Source organism: Elaeis guineensis, chromosome 7 (assembly GCF_000442705.2).
Source record: "Elaeis guineensis isolate ETL-2024a chromosome 7, EG11, whole genome shotgun sequence".
In the NCBI taxonomy this organism is placed as follows: domain Eukaryota; kingdom Viridiplantae; phylum Streptophyta; class Magnoliopsida; order Arecales; family Arecaceae; genus Elaeis; species Elaeis guineensis.
Window position 1 is genome coordinate 81,967,147 of NC_025999.2, and position 16,010 is coordinate 81,983,156.

Below are 16,010 nucleotides of genomic sequence, written 5' to 3' on the forward strand. Positions count from 1 at the left end.
TAAGAGCCACAAGGAAAAAAAAAACAAGTGTCATTTGATTGGACTGATCAGTAGTATGTGAACATTAGACCATACAAATCAAACAAAGCCACTTTCAACCATAAATACATGTCAAATAAGGACATACAAACTAGATTTGGGTAGTCACATCCTTTGTAGTTTACCTTAGATATTATTAGAATTTTTTGGTACAAACCTTGAATACCGTTTGATCACTCATATTTTATTGTATTATGATATTCCTCGCATAACCTAATAGAAACTACTATTTATACTTTTCACAAAAGGGAACCTAGTGTTATTTATTAAATAACAAGTTTTATTTGCATTCTAGCGTGCCACTGCAGCAAACATTTTGCAGCTCATAGGTTTTCTATGATTCCAACACAGCGGTGATACTATTGTCATTGTGAAATCAGACTTGATGATGTGGCTTTTCCATTGGTCAAAGTCTAACCAGTCCTAGCCTAACAAATCATCTTTGCACGCGATTTTTCATATCAAAATGAAACTAATCCGGAACAAAAGCATGCAAATCCCCTCTCATCAATGGATCTTACTCCTCTCATATATGTAGGGTACGTCAAAACGAAACTAATCTAAAAATAAATGAGGTAGATTTTTGATAAATAACGGTTTCTTCCCTCATATAACCAAATAGGGAATTAAGGATGATCAAGCTGAAAAAGTTAGAAAGAAATATTTTCTACTCATTTCTAGGGGTCTGATCCTTGACATCCCAAACAAAGCCAGATTCATAATTCCACACATATGTCTCTAACTTTCCAACAAGTTCCTTAGCTGATGGGACTGAGATGATGAGGTTGCGAGCAGCTTGGGTTACAAATCCTTGATCAGTGGCTTTGTCGAAAAGTGACAGCAATGAATCATAAAAGCCATCAACATTTAAAAGGCCAACTGGTTTCTTATGGATCCCAAGTTGAGCCCACGTAAGAACCTCTAGCAACTCTTCAAACGTTCCATATCCACCAGGCAAAGCGATAAAAGCATCTGCCATCTGAGCCATCTTATGTTTCCTTTCATGCATGTGGGTCACCACTTCAATCTTTCCTAATTTGATCTATGTATTATGATCTATGTATTCATGGATTTGAAGCATGTGTTTCGAACTTATGATGATTTTGAAAAAGGTTTTTTTTATTCTTTGGATGGCTTGTTTGTTGCTAATTTTGTTATAGATAAAATGCATGAATTTACAGAAACACACATGCACATGCAACACTACTTTATTTTTTTATTTAAAAATCTAAAAAATTTGTTGAAAAATTATAAAACATCCTCATAATTTTTTACGATTTTTATGTGCATCCTAAAATATTTATAACGTCTTATATCTACAATTGTTTATTTGATGAATCCTTCGTAGTAACCATCTCGTCTCAGTTCCTAACGCTTCATTTCAATGCCAACGAACTTGTTGTAATAATTTTCAATAAGAGAAATTTTGTTTGAAAAAAATCAGTTAAAAATAGCATTCTTTTCTGGTCTTGTACATGGAGCACCAATAAACTGATGCTGAAATTTGCTATGGCCTATGAGATCCTCAATGGAGCCCTTTGACCTACAGTTCTAGAACATAAGAAGGAGCTGGTGAAAGATTAGAGTTCATACTTATATAAATTTCAGATTCTCCTCCTCTTTCTCTTCTATTTTCTCCTCTTTTCTTCCTTCTGTTTCTCAATGGTCTCTCCTCTTTTCATTCTCTCCTCTTCTCTCTTTGAACTAGATTAAAATTAGATCAGGAAGCCCCCATTCAATAAGAAAAAAATAATAATAACTCTCTTTTAACTAGATTGAAACTGGACTAAGAAGCCCCATTCTACCTGATCTCCTTCCCATTCTCACCAAAACTCAGTAACTTTCTTCTCATCTAAAATTATCTCATGTGACTATCATATGGTCGTGAATTTTAAAAGAGCCGGATGGCTCAGCTTGGGATCTAATTGAAAAATTAAAATTTTTTTATAAGCAAATATAAATTACAAAAAATTAAAAAGATGCCATTATAATTTATCCTAATTACAAAGGAGGAAAGAAAGCAAAAATGTGCTTGCATGCAATGTTGTTCATAAAATTTTTAACAAAATCATGTGGATAAATAGTAATTTTGTTTTATGTTGTTTCTTACATAAACAACAGAGTGGATGAGAAATTTGTCCTTAGCAACACTACTGTTGCTGCTGCAGAAATTGTCCCTTGGAGGAGGTAAAACACTTCCCGAACGTCGTTCAAAATTATGCAAAGCAATTCCAGAATTTTGTGGAAGTTTACTGGTTTAAGAACAGGAACAGCCACAAAGTTCAGAGAACAACATTATCAACACAAAAAATTGATCTTTCATGCTAAGAATTTTACAAAAACAAACATTATTTGTTAAACTACGAATAGCAATTACTATTGTAACAGAATCAAGTATCGTGAGAAAAACTGTCATGAGAGTATCAAAAGAAATTTGGAGACTCCTCTCGTCGGTGCCCAAACCCCCCTTAATGGCCCCCAACCCCCTTTTCCTCCTTCCCCACCTGATCCCTCTGGCATCTTGCGGCCCCGAGCCCACGTCCCTCCATGCCTGCGGCCACCCCGACCCCATCGGCCCAGATGCCACTGGCCTGACCCTACGGCCTTGAGCCCATGTCCCTCTACACTCCGGCGAGAAGAGGGATCGCCGGAGACCTTGGGAGGAGAACCGGTTCCGCGCCACCGCAGCCCACCTCCCCCCACGATCCGCGGCTTCTCTGCGCCACCATGCCCCGTCGGAGCCACCGCCCACCTACCCCCCGACAGCCCACCCCCTCCTATGGCCCGCGATTTCTCCACGGCACCAACCCCCCACCTACTCGCCCCCCCTCACATTACCAAGAACTCAAAAGCTTTTGAAAGACGAAGAGAAAAAGGGAGGAGAAGGACCAACCTCGGAGGACGGCGGCGGAGAGGTACTCGAGGACGGCGGCGAGGAAGACCGGAGCGCACCGGTGGCAGAGATGGGGTCGGCGCGCGGAGGAGAAGATGAAAAGGGGCGGCGCGGTAGATAGATTAGGGCACGGGATGAGGGTGGTATTAAACGAACCTAACGACGTTTTTTAGCGTCGTTAAAATGCGTCGGTATTTTATTTATTTAACGGTGCTTTTGCTAAAAGCGTCGGCATTGACACGCACATAGTTTACGACGCTTTTAAGCGTCGTTAAAGAACGACGCTTTTTAAAAGCGTCGGCAGGTCAGCGCAACCTGCCGACGCTTTCAAAAGCGTCGGCACGAAAAAGTCGTTAATGGTCTCTTTTTTTGTAGTGAATTCAAATTATGCACGTAAACTGAAAATTTGATGGTGGCCTCGGATTTGAACAATGAACTCCCTTGGCACAAAGTTGTGCAGCCAACCAATAACTAAGGAAAAACACTAAACCATCTCATTCATGTATTTGAGAAACATAGTGAAGCACTGGAAATACTTCCCTAATGGTGTAATAGGTCTTGTAATTTTAGGTCCGAAGTATTGAAGAGTCTGAGATAGCGATTATATTTTGCCCCTAGCTGGTTCAGCTAACTGAGTCGTGATCTCACTTATGATCACTTATGATCCGGGCAACTTTTGGATCAGCTAATTATGGCAGCCTCTCTCACACAAAGAAAGTAGAACACAGGTAACGTGGAGGGGGAGGAAAATACACAGAGAGAGAAGGAAAAGGTTGCAAGAGGTTGGATGAGGAAATGGATGGATTAAAGAATAGTGGGGTTGGGTGAGCCTGATCTAAGGGCCCAGATTTGGTGGACATCAGCCTTTTATGCCTCATTCCAAGCCAGGTCATTAGAAAATATATTAATGGCCTCAGTGGTACTTTGGACAAGCCACGTTCGGTTCAGGCCGAGAACAACGGCCCATGGCACTTAGTTATTGAATCATGAGTTTTTTATTCAAGGAAAATTTATGTTATCTGGAGTGTGTGTCAGTAGATTGAGTTCAGCTAAACTCTGTTCAAACAAACAAACGTTATCTGTTGTTGTCGTACAATGAATTTAGTTATTATCTGATTTCCATTTTTTAAGATCCACCGAATCCAAATACAATTTGAAACAGCAGTTCCATACAAAACAGTGGATGCAACAATAACAGGATTTCAGGTCGGATTTCAATTGGCTGCAAGATGTCCACAGCTTGTTTTAGACCTATGGTAATACCCAGCCCAATCGGATCTAACACACTTGATCCCAACCCCCACAAGCATAGATCTTAAAGCATAAAAAAATAAAAAAAAATAAATTGGACTCCCTATGGGAGTCCCCTTTCCTGTGACTTTTTGGAGGAGATCGAAGTCCAGGAGGACTCTAATACCTCCTTCTGCTCTCTTTAAAGAGAAGCCAACCCTCTTTTTCAAACCTCATAAACTTCGGTTGCTGCTCATCGTCGGTGAGAAGCCACTTTTCTATTCGTCGAGTTATGGGATTTCACCCCAAAAGTTATCGGAGAAACAGGTGTAAAGCTGGCCCTTGCTGATTTACCCTCTTTCCTATCTTCTATAACTATTTGGATCATGGATTCCGACCGGCTATTGTCGGATCTCTCTTGAAACAAATGAATTTCAATTTCCCCCTTGTTCCATCTCTTTTTCTTTGGTTTTCCGACGCCGGTGGTCACCGCCGACCACCGGCCTGAGTTTTCTAAGCCACATCGTAGCAGCCCAACTGCCGTCGGTCAAAGCTGCACCAGCTGCAGCCTCCAATCCAAGGAACAAGCGGGACTGAAGGTCTCCTGTTTTGTGTAAAAGCCACGGGAAGAAAGAAACTGGAAGAAGAAAGAAAAGAAAAAAAAAAGAGAAAAAAAAAAGAAAAAAAGAGAGAGAGTTTATCTCTCTTGCTTCCTTGATGTCTAATCTTGAGTCTCTCTCTAGAATACGATTTTTCTCTCTCTAAAAAGATTTAATTTCTCTCTCTAAAAATTATCTCTCTCTACATTATTTTTCTTCTAGGACTTCTTACATCTTTGAAAAGATTGATGTCTAATTTTAATGATCCTAATGAAAAGTTTTGATCTGTGATCGTCGGACAGTGTACCGGCACCCATCTTGTCTAGACCAGATATCTTTAGATTTTATCATCCATGATTCTATTGAATTATTCATGTGGTAATTTCAGCATGATTTGATTAAATTATCTTGATCTAATCAATCGAATTTATCAAACCATATCGCCTGATTAGTTCAGATTTATCTTCATAGTTTCTCTCTCCTCTGACTTTATCTCTCCATTAGATTCATGTACCTAATAAAAGATTTTCGATCCTAACACTTCGAATATGATTTGACCCAGATAAATAGACTCTAAGCCATTTGTCTCCTAATCTACTCTTGATCAATGAGATTAGGATGATCGGACCAATTTGGACCGTTGGATGTGATTAAAATCAATCTATCTTTTTGGATTATTCGTACCCTTTCTAATTATTAAACTTAATCCTGTATAGGATTGTAGATATCTGATCATGGGATACCGCAATATGAACTATGAATCAAAGATTTTGAAAAAAAATTATGAGATTATATGGATTTGTTGGAATGCGTACTAGATAAATAATACTTTACTTTTTTATATTTATTGATAAATTATAATATATTTTTCTGATGTGATTTGTGAAATGATGCATAAATTGGATGAATGATATTTTGTTATGGAAAATATTTTATTTTGAAATGTTATGATGAAGCATGTTTAAACATATTGATTTCGTTATACATTATATTGATTGATTTTAATATCACATGATTATATGTTTTCTTATCAAACTAGAATAAGAAATATGATTTATGAAGAGTTTTGATACAAAAATGATATGAATTGACAACCTGACTATATAAAGGACCCCACCAATAGAGGCAAATACATTGGCACTTGATTTGTCTTGAGGATTTATGTCGTCAGTAAGATCAGCGACAAACTATCAGCGAGACCAACGGTTCCGAAGGACTTTATTGTTAGATGATTCATAACTCATCGTAAAATGATACGTGGTGTTATTATCCTACCACAGAAAAAATGTGATCATAGCTCATTGTTAATGAAAAGAACTTAAGAATGAAAGAAATTAAAATTTTAAAAGAAACTTGAATTTTTAAAAAGAATTGAATTTGTCATGAGCTATATTGCATAATTAAAATTGATTTCGAATTGATGAACTCTATATGCTTATTTTTTATAAATAATTATTTATTTTATTATTTGATGAAATCTACTTAATGTGATCATTGCTTATTGGGCTATCTAGCTTATTACCTTCTATTTTATTATTTTTATATATGTTGAGAAATTAAGATGATACAAGATATGAATGGAAGAGTGACTAGAAGCAGAACCTCTATATTTTTATTTTAGATTGAAAGTTTATTGAATTTGATGTAAGGCCTATTGAACATTGTTGAATTTATTGAGATATTAAAGTTAGAATTTAGATTGTTATATTTTTTATTTAAATTATTAACTAATTATTTCGCTGTTATTTTATGATAGCATGATAAGATGCCTTGCATGCTTGTGGAGAGAGTTCTTTATGAGTATGCGATGGTTACCATAACCTTTGACTTGCAATCTCAGATCAGGAGCGTGATAATTAAAGTGATATTAGAGCATAAGTGGATAAATTATGAAACATAGAATCAGACGTAGAATAAGTGTAGGTAAATAGACATTAGAGACATCGGGGTATAGATATGTAATGATTGTAGTATAAGTTGTATTCATGATTTCGACTAACCCTTATGATTATGAATGAAAGAATTGCTTAAGAATAAGTATTCAGAGGATTTGATATGTGATGAATAATCTATTGATCATGGCATGATTAGTTAGATTTTGAAAAAAAAAGTTGTAAAATGATTGATCATGAAATTTTATTGTGTGTTATGATTATTAATTTGATCATCAGTGGTTTAAGTGAATTGTAAGCTCAAGTTTGGTATGGAACTAATACCACGATATTGCTCCTAGCCTTGAAGTTGGTTATTTAGTGGCAAGATAAATATTATTCTCTAAAAGTTATTTGATATTTGGACTAAGAAATTTTTTTATGATATCTGATTGGAATACTCCTTGAGGTTTATACTAGAATGAGGATCATATATGAAACTTTCATATAAAAACAAAAATACAGTTAGAGACATTGCAAAGAGATTTATTTTTTATTGAAGAAATTGATTATGAGATCATGGAGTATTTTATCTTGATGAAATCATTAATAATTTTAGTTATTATTTTTGGATCCATATGGTATATCTTATTTATGTCTATTAGAGACTATATAATGTGTATGAAACTTCAATTCAAATTTGGATTTATAAGATGATCGAGGGATCTTCAACCATTGTTGTTGAGATTGCTAACAAAATTTTTGATTATTATTTTTGGAGGATCATGAGATATGTGAAACTATAATTTAAAATTTTTGGGATTATGAATTGACCTAGAGTTTATTTGTCTTTGTTGTTGAGGTTCTTGATAAAATCTAGTATTGATTGGAGATTTGATTTAAAAAGGTTTGTATGATTGTTATGGAAGAATTTTGATAGATGTCAAAAATCTTGATGGAAGAAATTTAGAAAAGATGATGATTCGATATTACTTATATATTTTAATTTAAATCCTAATTTGGTGGAGCATCGAAGGATTTTTTTTGCTGATTTTACTTACAGGATATTGATGGTCTAAATAAATTGATGAGAGAATTAATATTTAATTTATATGAAATTATAGTAGATCTATATGATGGTTTTGAATATACCCAATAACTTAACGACTGATTTAGATGGCTATGCTTAATATGTATTGAGAATAAGACCTAAAAGTTCTTTGACCTACTTGGAAGTAAATTTGGATCTTTTCAATAAACAATGGTATATTTTGATCAAAAGCCGTTTCATGAATTTGAGAAATTTTGATGGTTTAGATCAAAATGTGCGGTAGAAGCATGGTAATCTAAATTAATCTGAGCATGTCAGCAACATTGATTCTTTGAGTCAAAAAAAAAAAAGATTTATGAAAGCTGATATGATTCGATATTCCTTGTAGAAAGAATTTATTAATAATAAAAAGAATGATATTTTTGATTCTGAATTATTTCGGATGTCGGCATATGATTTTCACAAGGTATCCTATATACTATGTTACGAAAATTTTGGCATCCTAAGTCTTGATGAGTGGACTTTTGATTCTTGATTTTGGATTTAAAATATTTAGAGATAGATTTTCTTTATTCTAAAATTAAATCTTATGCTTTTCCATTTGTTAGAAAGAATTTGAGCTTGTTTATCGATCTTTGATTTTGATCTTAGATGTTCACCTATGGAGAGTATAGAAAAATATCTATGATCTTATGATAAATTGATTAAATCTAGCTAGTTAAAGATTTTGACAAGAAACTTGATATCTTTATCTAGAATTGAGAGACTAATTTGGATGACCAAAAATAGTGATCTTGATTCTAATCAACATTGGTGGTATATTGATCTTTTTTTATGAAATAATTTAATAATAAAATTGTATCAAAAATTAAAATATTAAAAAATTTGAGGATGAGATTAGAATGGTGAATCTTTAACTTTTGAAAGTATGAATAAGAAAAAATATTTTTGAATCTCGACTGATTTGGATATCACCGTGTGACTCACATTAGTATGTTTTCCTATCTTGTGATGAGTTGATTTATTAAAAGTAGTTGATATTTTGATAAAAGAAAAATGAAATTCTTATTTAAAATTAAGATGTTGATTTTCTTCCATTTATAAGAGATGGATTCGATTACGATCATCCATAAGAAGAGTCAAGTCATGAGATATTGAACTTTATTCTTATAAGAAATGAGATCATGATTATAAAACTGTAAAAGTTCGAAAATCTTTGATAAAAAAAAAATTCTAAATGAAATTTCTTTTAGAAGAAAAGAATATAATATCCAACCCAATCGGACCAAACCCACTTGATCTCAATCCCCACAAGCATAAATCTCAAAGCATAAAAAAATAGAAAAAAAAGAAAGAAAGGAAAACGAATTGGACTCCCTATGGGAGTCCACTTTCCCATGACTTCCTGGAGGAGATCGAAGCCAAGGACTTTAATACCTCCTTCAGCTCTCTTTAAAGAGAGGCTAACCCTCCCCTTCAAACCCTATGAACTCCGATCGCTGTTCATCGTCGAAAAGAAGTCGCTTTCCTTTTCGTCGAGTTGTAGGATTTCACCCCAAAAGTCGTCAGAGAAACAGATACAAAGCTGGCCCTTGCTGATTTACCCTCTTTCCTATCTTCTATAACTATTTGGATCATGGATTCCGACCGGCTATTGTCGGATTCCTCTTGAAACAAATAAATTTTAATTTTCCCCTTGTTCCACCTCTTTTTCTTTGATTTTCCGACATTGATGGTCACCGCCGACCACCGGCTTGAGTTCTCTAGGCCACACCATAACAGCCCAGCTGCCGTTGGTCAAAGCCACACCAGCTGCAGCCTGCGATCCAGGGAACAAGCAGGATCGAAGGTTCCCTGTTTTGTGTAAAAGTCACGGGAAGAAAGAAACAGGAAGAAGAAAGAAGAAAAAAAAAGAAAAAAAGAAAAAAGAAAAAGAAAAGAAAAGAAAAGAAGAGAGAGAGTTTCTCTCTTTTCCTTCCTTGATCTCTAATCTTGAGTCTCTCTCTAGAATCTGATTTTTTTCTCTCTAGGAAGATTTGATTTCTCTCTCTAGAAATTGTCTCTTTCTACATTATTTTTCTCTTAGGACTTCCTACATCTTTGAAAAGATTGATGATGAATTTAAATGATCTTAATGAAGGATTTTGATCCGTAATCATCAGACAGTGTACCGGCACCTATTTTGATCAGACCAGATATCTTTAGATTTTATCACCCATGATTCTATTGAATTATCTATGTAGTAATTTAAGCATGATTTGATTAAATTATCTTGATCTGATCGATCGGATTTGTCGAACCATATCGTCTGATTAGTTCAGATTTATCTTCATAGTTTCTCTCTTGTCTGACTTTTTCTTTCTATTGCATTCGTGTACCTAATGAAAGATTTTCGATCCTAACATTTCGAATACGATTTGACCTAGATAAATAGACTCTAAACCATCTATCTCCTAGTCTAATCTTGATCGATGAGGTTAGGATGATCAGACCAATCTGGACCGTTGGATGTGACTACCATCAATCTATCTTTTTGAATTATTCGTATCCTTTCTAATTATTGAATTTAATCCTGTATAGCATTGTGGATATCTAATTATAGGATACTGTGATATGAACCATGAATCAAAAATTTTGAAAAAAATTTATGAGATTATGTGGATTTGTTGGAATGCATATTAGATAAGTAATGCTTTATTTTTTTAGATTTATCGATAAATTATAATATATTTTTCTGACATGATTTATAAAATGATGCATGAATTGGATGAATGATATATTTGTTATAAAAAATATCTTATTTTAAAATATTATGATAAAGCATGATTGAACATATTGATTTCATTATGCATTATATTGATTGATTTCAATACCACATGATTATTTGTTTTCTTATCGAACTAGAATAAGAAATATGATTTATGATAAGTTTGGATATAAGAATAATATAAATTGACAATCTGGCTATGTAAAGGACTCCGCCAATGGAGGCCAATATATTGACAATTGATTTGTCCTGAGAGTTTATGTCGTCAGCGAGATCAGTGATATATCGTCAGCGAGATCAGCGACAAACCGCCAGCAAGACCAGCGGTTCTGAAGTATTTTGCTATCAGATGATTTACAGCTCACCGCAAGATAATACACGGTGTTATGATCTTGTTATAGAAAAAATGTGATCATAGCTCATAGTTGATGAAAAGAACTTAAGAATGAAAGAAATTAAAATATTGAAAGAAACTCAAATTTTGAAAAAAATTAAATTTGTCATGACCTAAATTGCATAATTGAAATTGATTTCGAATTGATGAACTCTATATGTTTATTTTTTATAAATAATTATTTATTTTATTACTCGATAAAATCTACTTAAAGTGATCATTACTTACTAAGCTGTCTAACTCGTTACCTCCTATTTTATTATTTTTACAGATGTTGAAAAATTAAGATGATACAAGATATAAATGAAAGAGCGATTAGAAGTCGAATCTCCATACTTTTATTTTAGATTGAAAGTTTTATTGAATTTGATGTAAAGCATATTGAACATTGTTGAATTTATTGAGATATTAAAGTTAAAATTTAGATTGTTATATTTTCGATTTAAATTATTGACTAATTATTCTGCTGTTATTTTATGATAGCATAATAAGATGCCTTGCATGCTTGTGGAAAGAGTTCCTTATAAGTATACGATGGTTATCATGACCTCTAACTTGCAATCTCGGATCGGAGACGTAACACCTATGCTTGAGTTTTCTTTTCACCTTTACCTGCATTCCAAAGTCCAATGAACTCATGCGATTTGTGACAATCAAATATTTTACTAAGATGTTATGTTGTTTATCAAGTATTCAATCCACCATTATCAGAAACTATATTTGATACTAGAATACAAACTGAAGAAATAGCTAATCTGGCCAAACTAACCGGAAGGAGCAGTCACCTCCATTGGCCATTGGCGCCCTTAAGTTGCTGCTTTGCCATAGATATGCCTAGAATTCAAAAGGGGCCATGTTTCTACTTTGCTTTGTTACAACTTATTAATAAAAATGTGCATTATTATATATACAAGCATATTTCACACTAATGCCACATGTGGGTCTTTGTTAAGTTTGGCATCTGGGTTTTCATGCTATCAACCTAGACTTGGCCCAAATCAATATCCCTAATCCTTACATAATTTGAAGCTAACTCAGTAATTTTATTGAAACACTCATTCTCGGTGAATGAAATTTTGTATATAGGATAAATAGTCTTGCCAAATTTACAAGATGAGCAAAGTAGGAAACAGGTTCCAAATTGCCTAAGAAGTGGGATGACGAGAATTTGCCACCCTAGGAACCTGCAATGTCCCGAACCCTGCATGGCAGTATCACCAGATGATGCTTGTGAATGCAACCCAAGAAGACAACCAGCGCAGAGAGAAAAGGTAGGCAATTTGGTGGATGATGACACTACCGGAGAGGTGGAGTTCTCCAAGGCGATATTCTCAGCAATGAAGTCCTCTCCTTCGGCAATGGTACCCCCACATCCAGGGTCCCCATGTCGATCACACGAGATGACTAAGAGGGGTGAGTGAGATCTGAAGAGCAAATAACGAAATAGAGATAATAAATGGAAAGACCTAGAACTGGTAATGGTTGATGCAGGTGGCCGTGTTGCCCCATTTTTTTGGGTCCTTGTTCTCTGTTTCATCGATTACGGGAGTACCCTGTGTAAGAATTTTGTGACCTCGGCAGGATGCAAGAATGCAAGTAATGCTGAAGGGTCCAAACCTGGCACCAAATGTTTTCTCTGCACTACTATCATGCCTAGCATCACGTAATTGGTGCAATTCATAAGACCATTGTTCTGCCACACCATATGAGAGCGGTGCAGGGAAATTATTCCCTAAAAGGGTTGGGCCATAACATTTTCTAATGGTCAAACTATATCTTGAAACATTCACTTACCCATCTTCAAAGAACTACCTGTGCTTCAGATAGCGCAATTTTTTTCCAATAGTATCAAGAGAAATAAATTTTGTGATCATTTTATGAAATAAAAAAAATGCTGCAATCATTCTCCTGCTACACACTTCATTTAAAGGTGGCAAGACAAGCATCCGTCTGCATGACAAGATGCAACCAACCTAGTCGAGTGACTTGACTTTGCTGCTTGTAGCTTGCAAGCAAAATATGTACAGGCCTCCTTGATAGGGTTTCATGTAGAACGAATCTGATAATAACGATACCCTTGTAGAAGTGTTCTTTCTGAAACATGATTTTAATGAAAAGATTATCAACAACAATGTTAATGATACTAACAAATTTCCATGGATTCAAACGAAAAAGCCTTACCATTTCCAGCCATCCAGCAGCAACATATGCAATGCCCCATGGTTCAACTTGAAAGCTGCTGCAAGTCTATCAACCAACCTGTGATGCCCTTAAAAGGCTGATTTTTCCTTCAAAGATTCATAGGGGACTCCATTTACAGGCATCAATTCTGACATCCCCTCCATTTTCTTCTGCGACCTGAGAATACCACATTATTCTGAGTCAGCTCACCAAACGCCTTTGTGAGCTTATCACCTCTGCATTTATAGTGCTTACCAACAATCCGTAGGCATGGTTTTCGTGAGCTTTGAGCTTTGTGGCTTCCTAACTGTGGCTGTTGGTCACCTCTGGTGAGTTTTGCAACCGAGGGCACACCGCAGCTGCTTTCCCAACAATTTGCCAGTGGAGAAGAAGACAGCTTTTCAACAGCTTATGGCAGCGGCTATGCTTCTGCCCAGCTGCTGCAGCCCGGTGTTTTCCTGGCCCCCTTCTCCTTCATGGTGTGCCTAATCTCCGCAGCGTCTGCCGGTCGACCAGCAGCAGCATAAATGCTGCTAAGCAGAATGTAGTACCCACCTTCATTTGGCTTCAGCTCCATCAGCTTCTCCACGGCCCGTTCCCCCATCTCCACATCCCCATGGATCCTGCAGGCACCCAGCAATGCTCCCCAGACCATGTCGTTGCTCGGAATTGGCATGGTTTCAATCAGACGATATGCCTCCTTTAGCAGCCCTGCCCGGCCCAGCAAGTCCACCATGCATCCGTAGTGCTCCACCCCGGCCTCCACCCCGGCGTAATCCCCCCGCCTCAGTGCCTCGAACACCCTGCGCCCCTCCTCCACCCGGCCCTTGTGAGCGCATGCACTCAGCACTGACAGGACCGTGACACCGTCAGGCCTCACCCCTTCGCCACACTCCACCATTTGATTGAACAGTGCGGAGGCACTGTCGGCGTCCCCGTGGGCAGTGTAGGCCGAGATCATGGAATTCCAGGAGATCAGGCTCTTCGTAGTCGTTTCGTCGAACAGCTGGCGCGCCTTGTGGAGGCAGCCGCACTTCGAGAACATGTCAACGAGGGCGTTCCGGAGGGACACCATCCACCCGAACCCGCGCTCCTCGATGTAGAAGTGGACGCGCTCGCCGGCCTCCAGGTCCCCGAGGGCCGCGCAGGCCGAGATCACGCCGATCATGGTCACCTCGTCGGGAGCCACAGGCATTGCCCGGAAGAGCTCCAGCGCGTCCCGGGGCCGCCGCGCCTGCGTGTACCCGGAGATCATGGCCGTCCAGGAGACCACGTCGCGGCGCGGCATCGAGTCGAACACGCGCCGCGCCGCGTCGGGGTCGCGCGCCCGGAGGTGGGTGGTGAGGAGGCCGGACCAGGAGACGACATCCGGGGCGGGCATCTCGTCGAAGACCTGGCGGGACGCGGCGGGGGCGGCGCGGGAGGCGTAGAGGTGGACGAGGGCGTTGTGGACGTGGACGTGGGCCGGGTGGGAGCCGAGGCACCCGAATTTGATTGCCTGGCCGTGGATTTCGTCGGCGGCGGCGGAGGAGGAGGATCGGCAGCGGGCGCGGGCTTTGAGGAGGAAGGTGAAGGAGAAGGGGTCGGGGGGGACAGAAAGGCGGCGCATGAAGATGAAGAGGGAGAGGGAGAGGGAGGGGGAGCGGGAGTTGGCGTAGCCGCGGATGAGGGTGTTGTAGAAGAAGGCGCCGGCGGTGAGGTGGCGGAGGTGGTTGGAGAAGAGGAGGGAAGCGTAGTGGAGATTGCCGGAGGGGGAGACAGCGGCGAATAGGAGGAGTTTGGCGAGGATGAGATGGGTGGTGGCGGTGGGGAGGTGGTGGAAGTGGCGAATCAGGCGGGCGTGGATGCGCTTCAGGTGAGGCATGCAGGTGATGGTGTCGGCTAGGAAGAGGAGAGCGGTTGAGATGGCGGCATTCTGGTCGCCGCCTGCGCTCATTGTCTGTGATGGTGGAAGTGGCCGCCTGCGCTCACTGCACTTCCGGCTTGCTTGGACCGTTGGACGAGACCATGCCAGCAATAGTCGCATTCTCCCCGCACGCCTTAACGATCCAGTTCAAATTTAGTTTTTTTTTTTTTTTCTTTCTTTCTTTCTTTCTTTTCTGATAATTTAGCCCAAATTTAACTTCTTGACAATTTAGCATGAATTTAGTTTGCTGACACATCTCATGCACATATTTGGTGATGGATGTTTCTGTAGTAAATCTTACTAATATTAGTAACATAATATATAAAATTCTATTAAAGATTGCTATTGGTAGTATAGTTTTATAAGTCCGGCCTCTAAAAATAGAGTTTTTGTTGATAAAGCTTTCGACAAAATGTATTTTGTTATTTGGTAACTGTATTTTAAAATATCATAAAATTTATATAATTATTTTATAATTAATTAAAAATTTTTTGAAATATATAAAAAACAACAAAATATATTACATAATATTGTATAGTATAGTATGATTATTGAGTGAAGATGGATGATTAGCATTTTAATTATTTAGATAAATTATAGAAATAGTCTTTCAATTTTAATTCGAATTCATTTATATCTTCTGTACTTTAAAAAGTATTATATTAGTCTTTTTAGTTATTTAAATATTTCAATATGATTCTGTTATTTATTTATTAACAAATGGTGTTAGTTTGCTATTTCGAAAATATTTTTTTCTCGTATAAGAGGAGAAAAAGATGGGGTCATTGATAATAAAGGATGAGAAGGAATAAAAAGAGAGAGAAGAAGAGGTCATTAATAATGAAAAAATGGAGATGGAGGGAGCTATCATGGAAGAGGAGGATGGGGTTGCAAAGGTTGGCATGGAGGGGTATGGCAATGTTGAAGGCCCTATGAATGGGATTGGAGGAGGATGAAGAGGAGAAGACTTGAGAAGGAAAGAGAGAAGAGATCACCAACGAGGAAAGGACGAAACTATAGAGAGTCACCGTGGAGGATGTTGCTCATATTCTTTATACTTCTCCGATCTACAAAGCATA

At 37.7% G+C, this 16,010-nt stretch overlaps 2 protein-coding genes across 3 annotated transcripts; both read right to left on the minus strand.

The window, feature by feature from the left end:
- Positions 1 to 706: 706 nt before the first annotated feature.
- Positions 707 to 1,027, minus strand: LOC140859336 (cytokinin riboside 5'-monophosphate phosphoribohydrolase LOG-like). Its single transcript, XM_073260987.1, has one exon. The coding sequence runs from the start codon at positions 1,025 to 1,027 to the stop codon at positions 707 to 709; it is 321 nt and encodes a 106-aa protein (XP_073117088.1).
- A 10,858-nt stretch (positions 1,028 to 11,885) lies between these two features.
- Positions 11,886 to 15,147, minus strand: LOC105048829 (pentatricopeptide repeat-containing protein At1g74630). Of its 2 annotated transcripts, XM_073261257.1 has the most exons (4): positions 13,281 to 15,147; positions 13,026 to 13,202; positions 12,145 to 12,938; positions 11,886 to 12,045 (listed from the first exon to the last, which is right to left on the minus strand). In XM_073261257.1, exon 1 carries the CDS (start codon positions 15,049 to 15,051, stop codon positions 13,447 to 13,449), a length of 1,605 nt encoding a protein of 534 aa, XP_073117358.1. In that variant the 5' UTR covers positions 15,052 to 15,147; the 3' UTR covers positions 11,886 to 12,045; positions 12,145 to 12,938; positions 13,026 to 13,202; positions 13,281 to 13,446. The 2 variants fall into 2 exon arrangements, with proteins under 2 accessions (XP_073117358.1, XP_010926590.2); XM_010928288.4 differs by having other exon boundaries at positions 11,886 to 12,938.
- Positions 15,148 to 16,010: the final 863 nt, after the last annotated feature.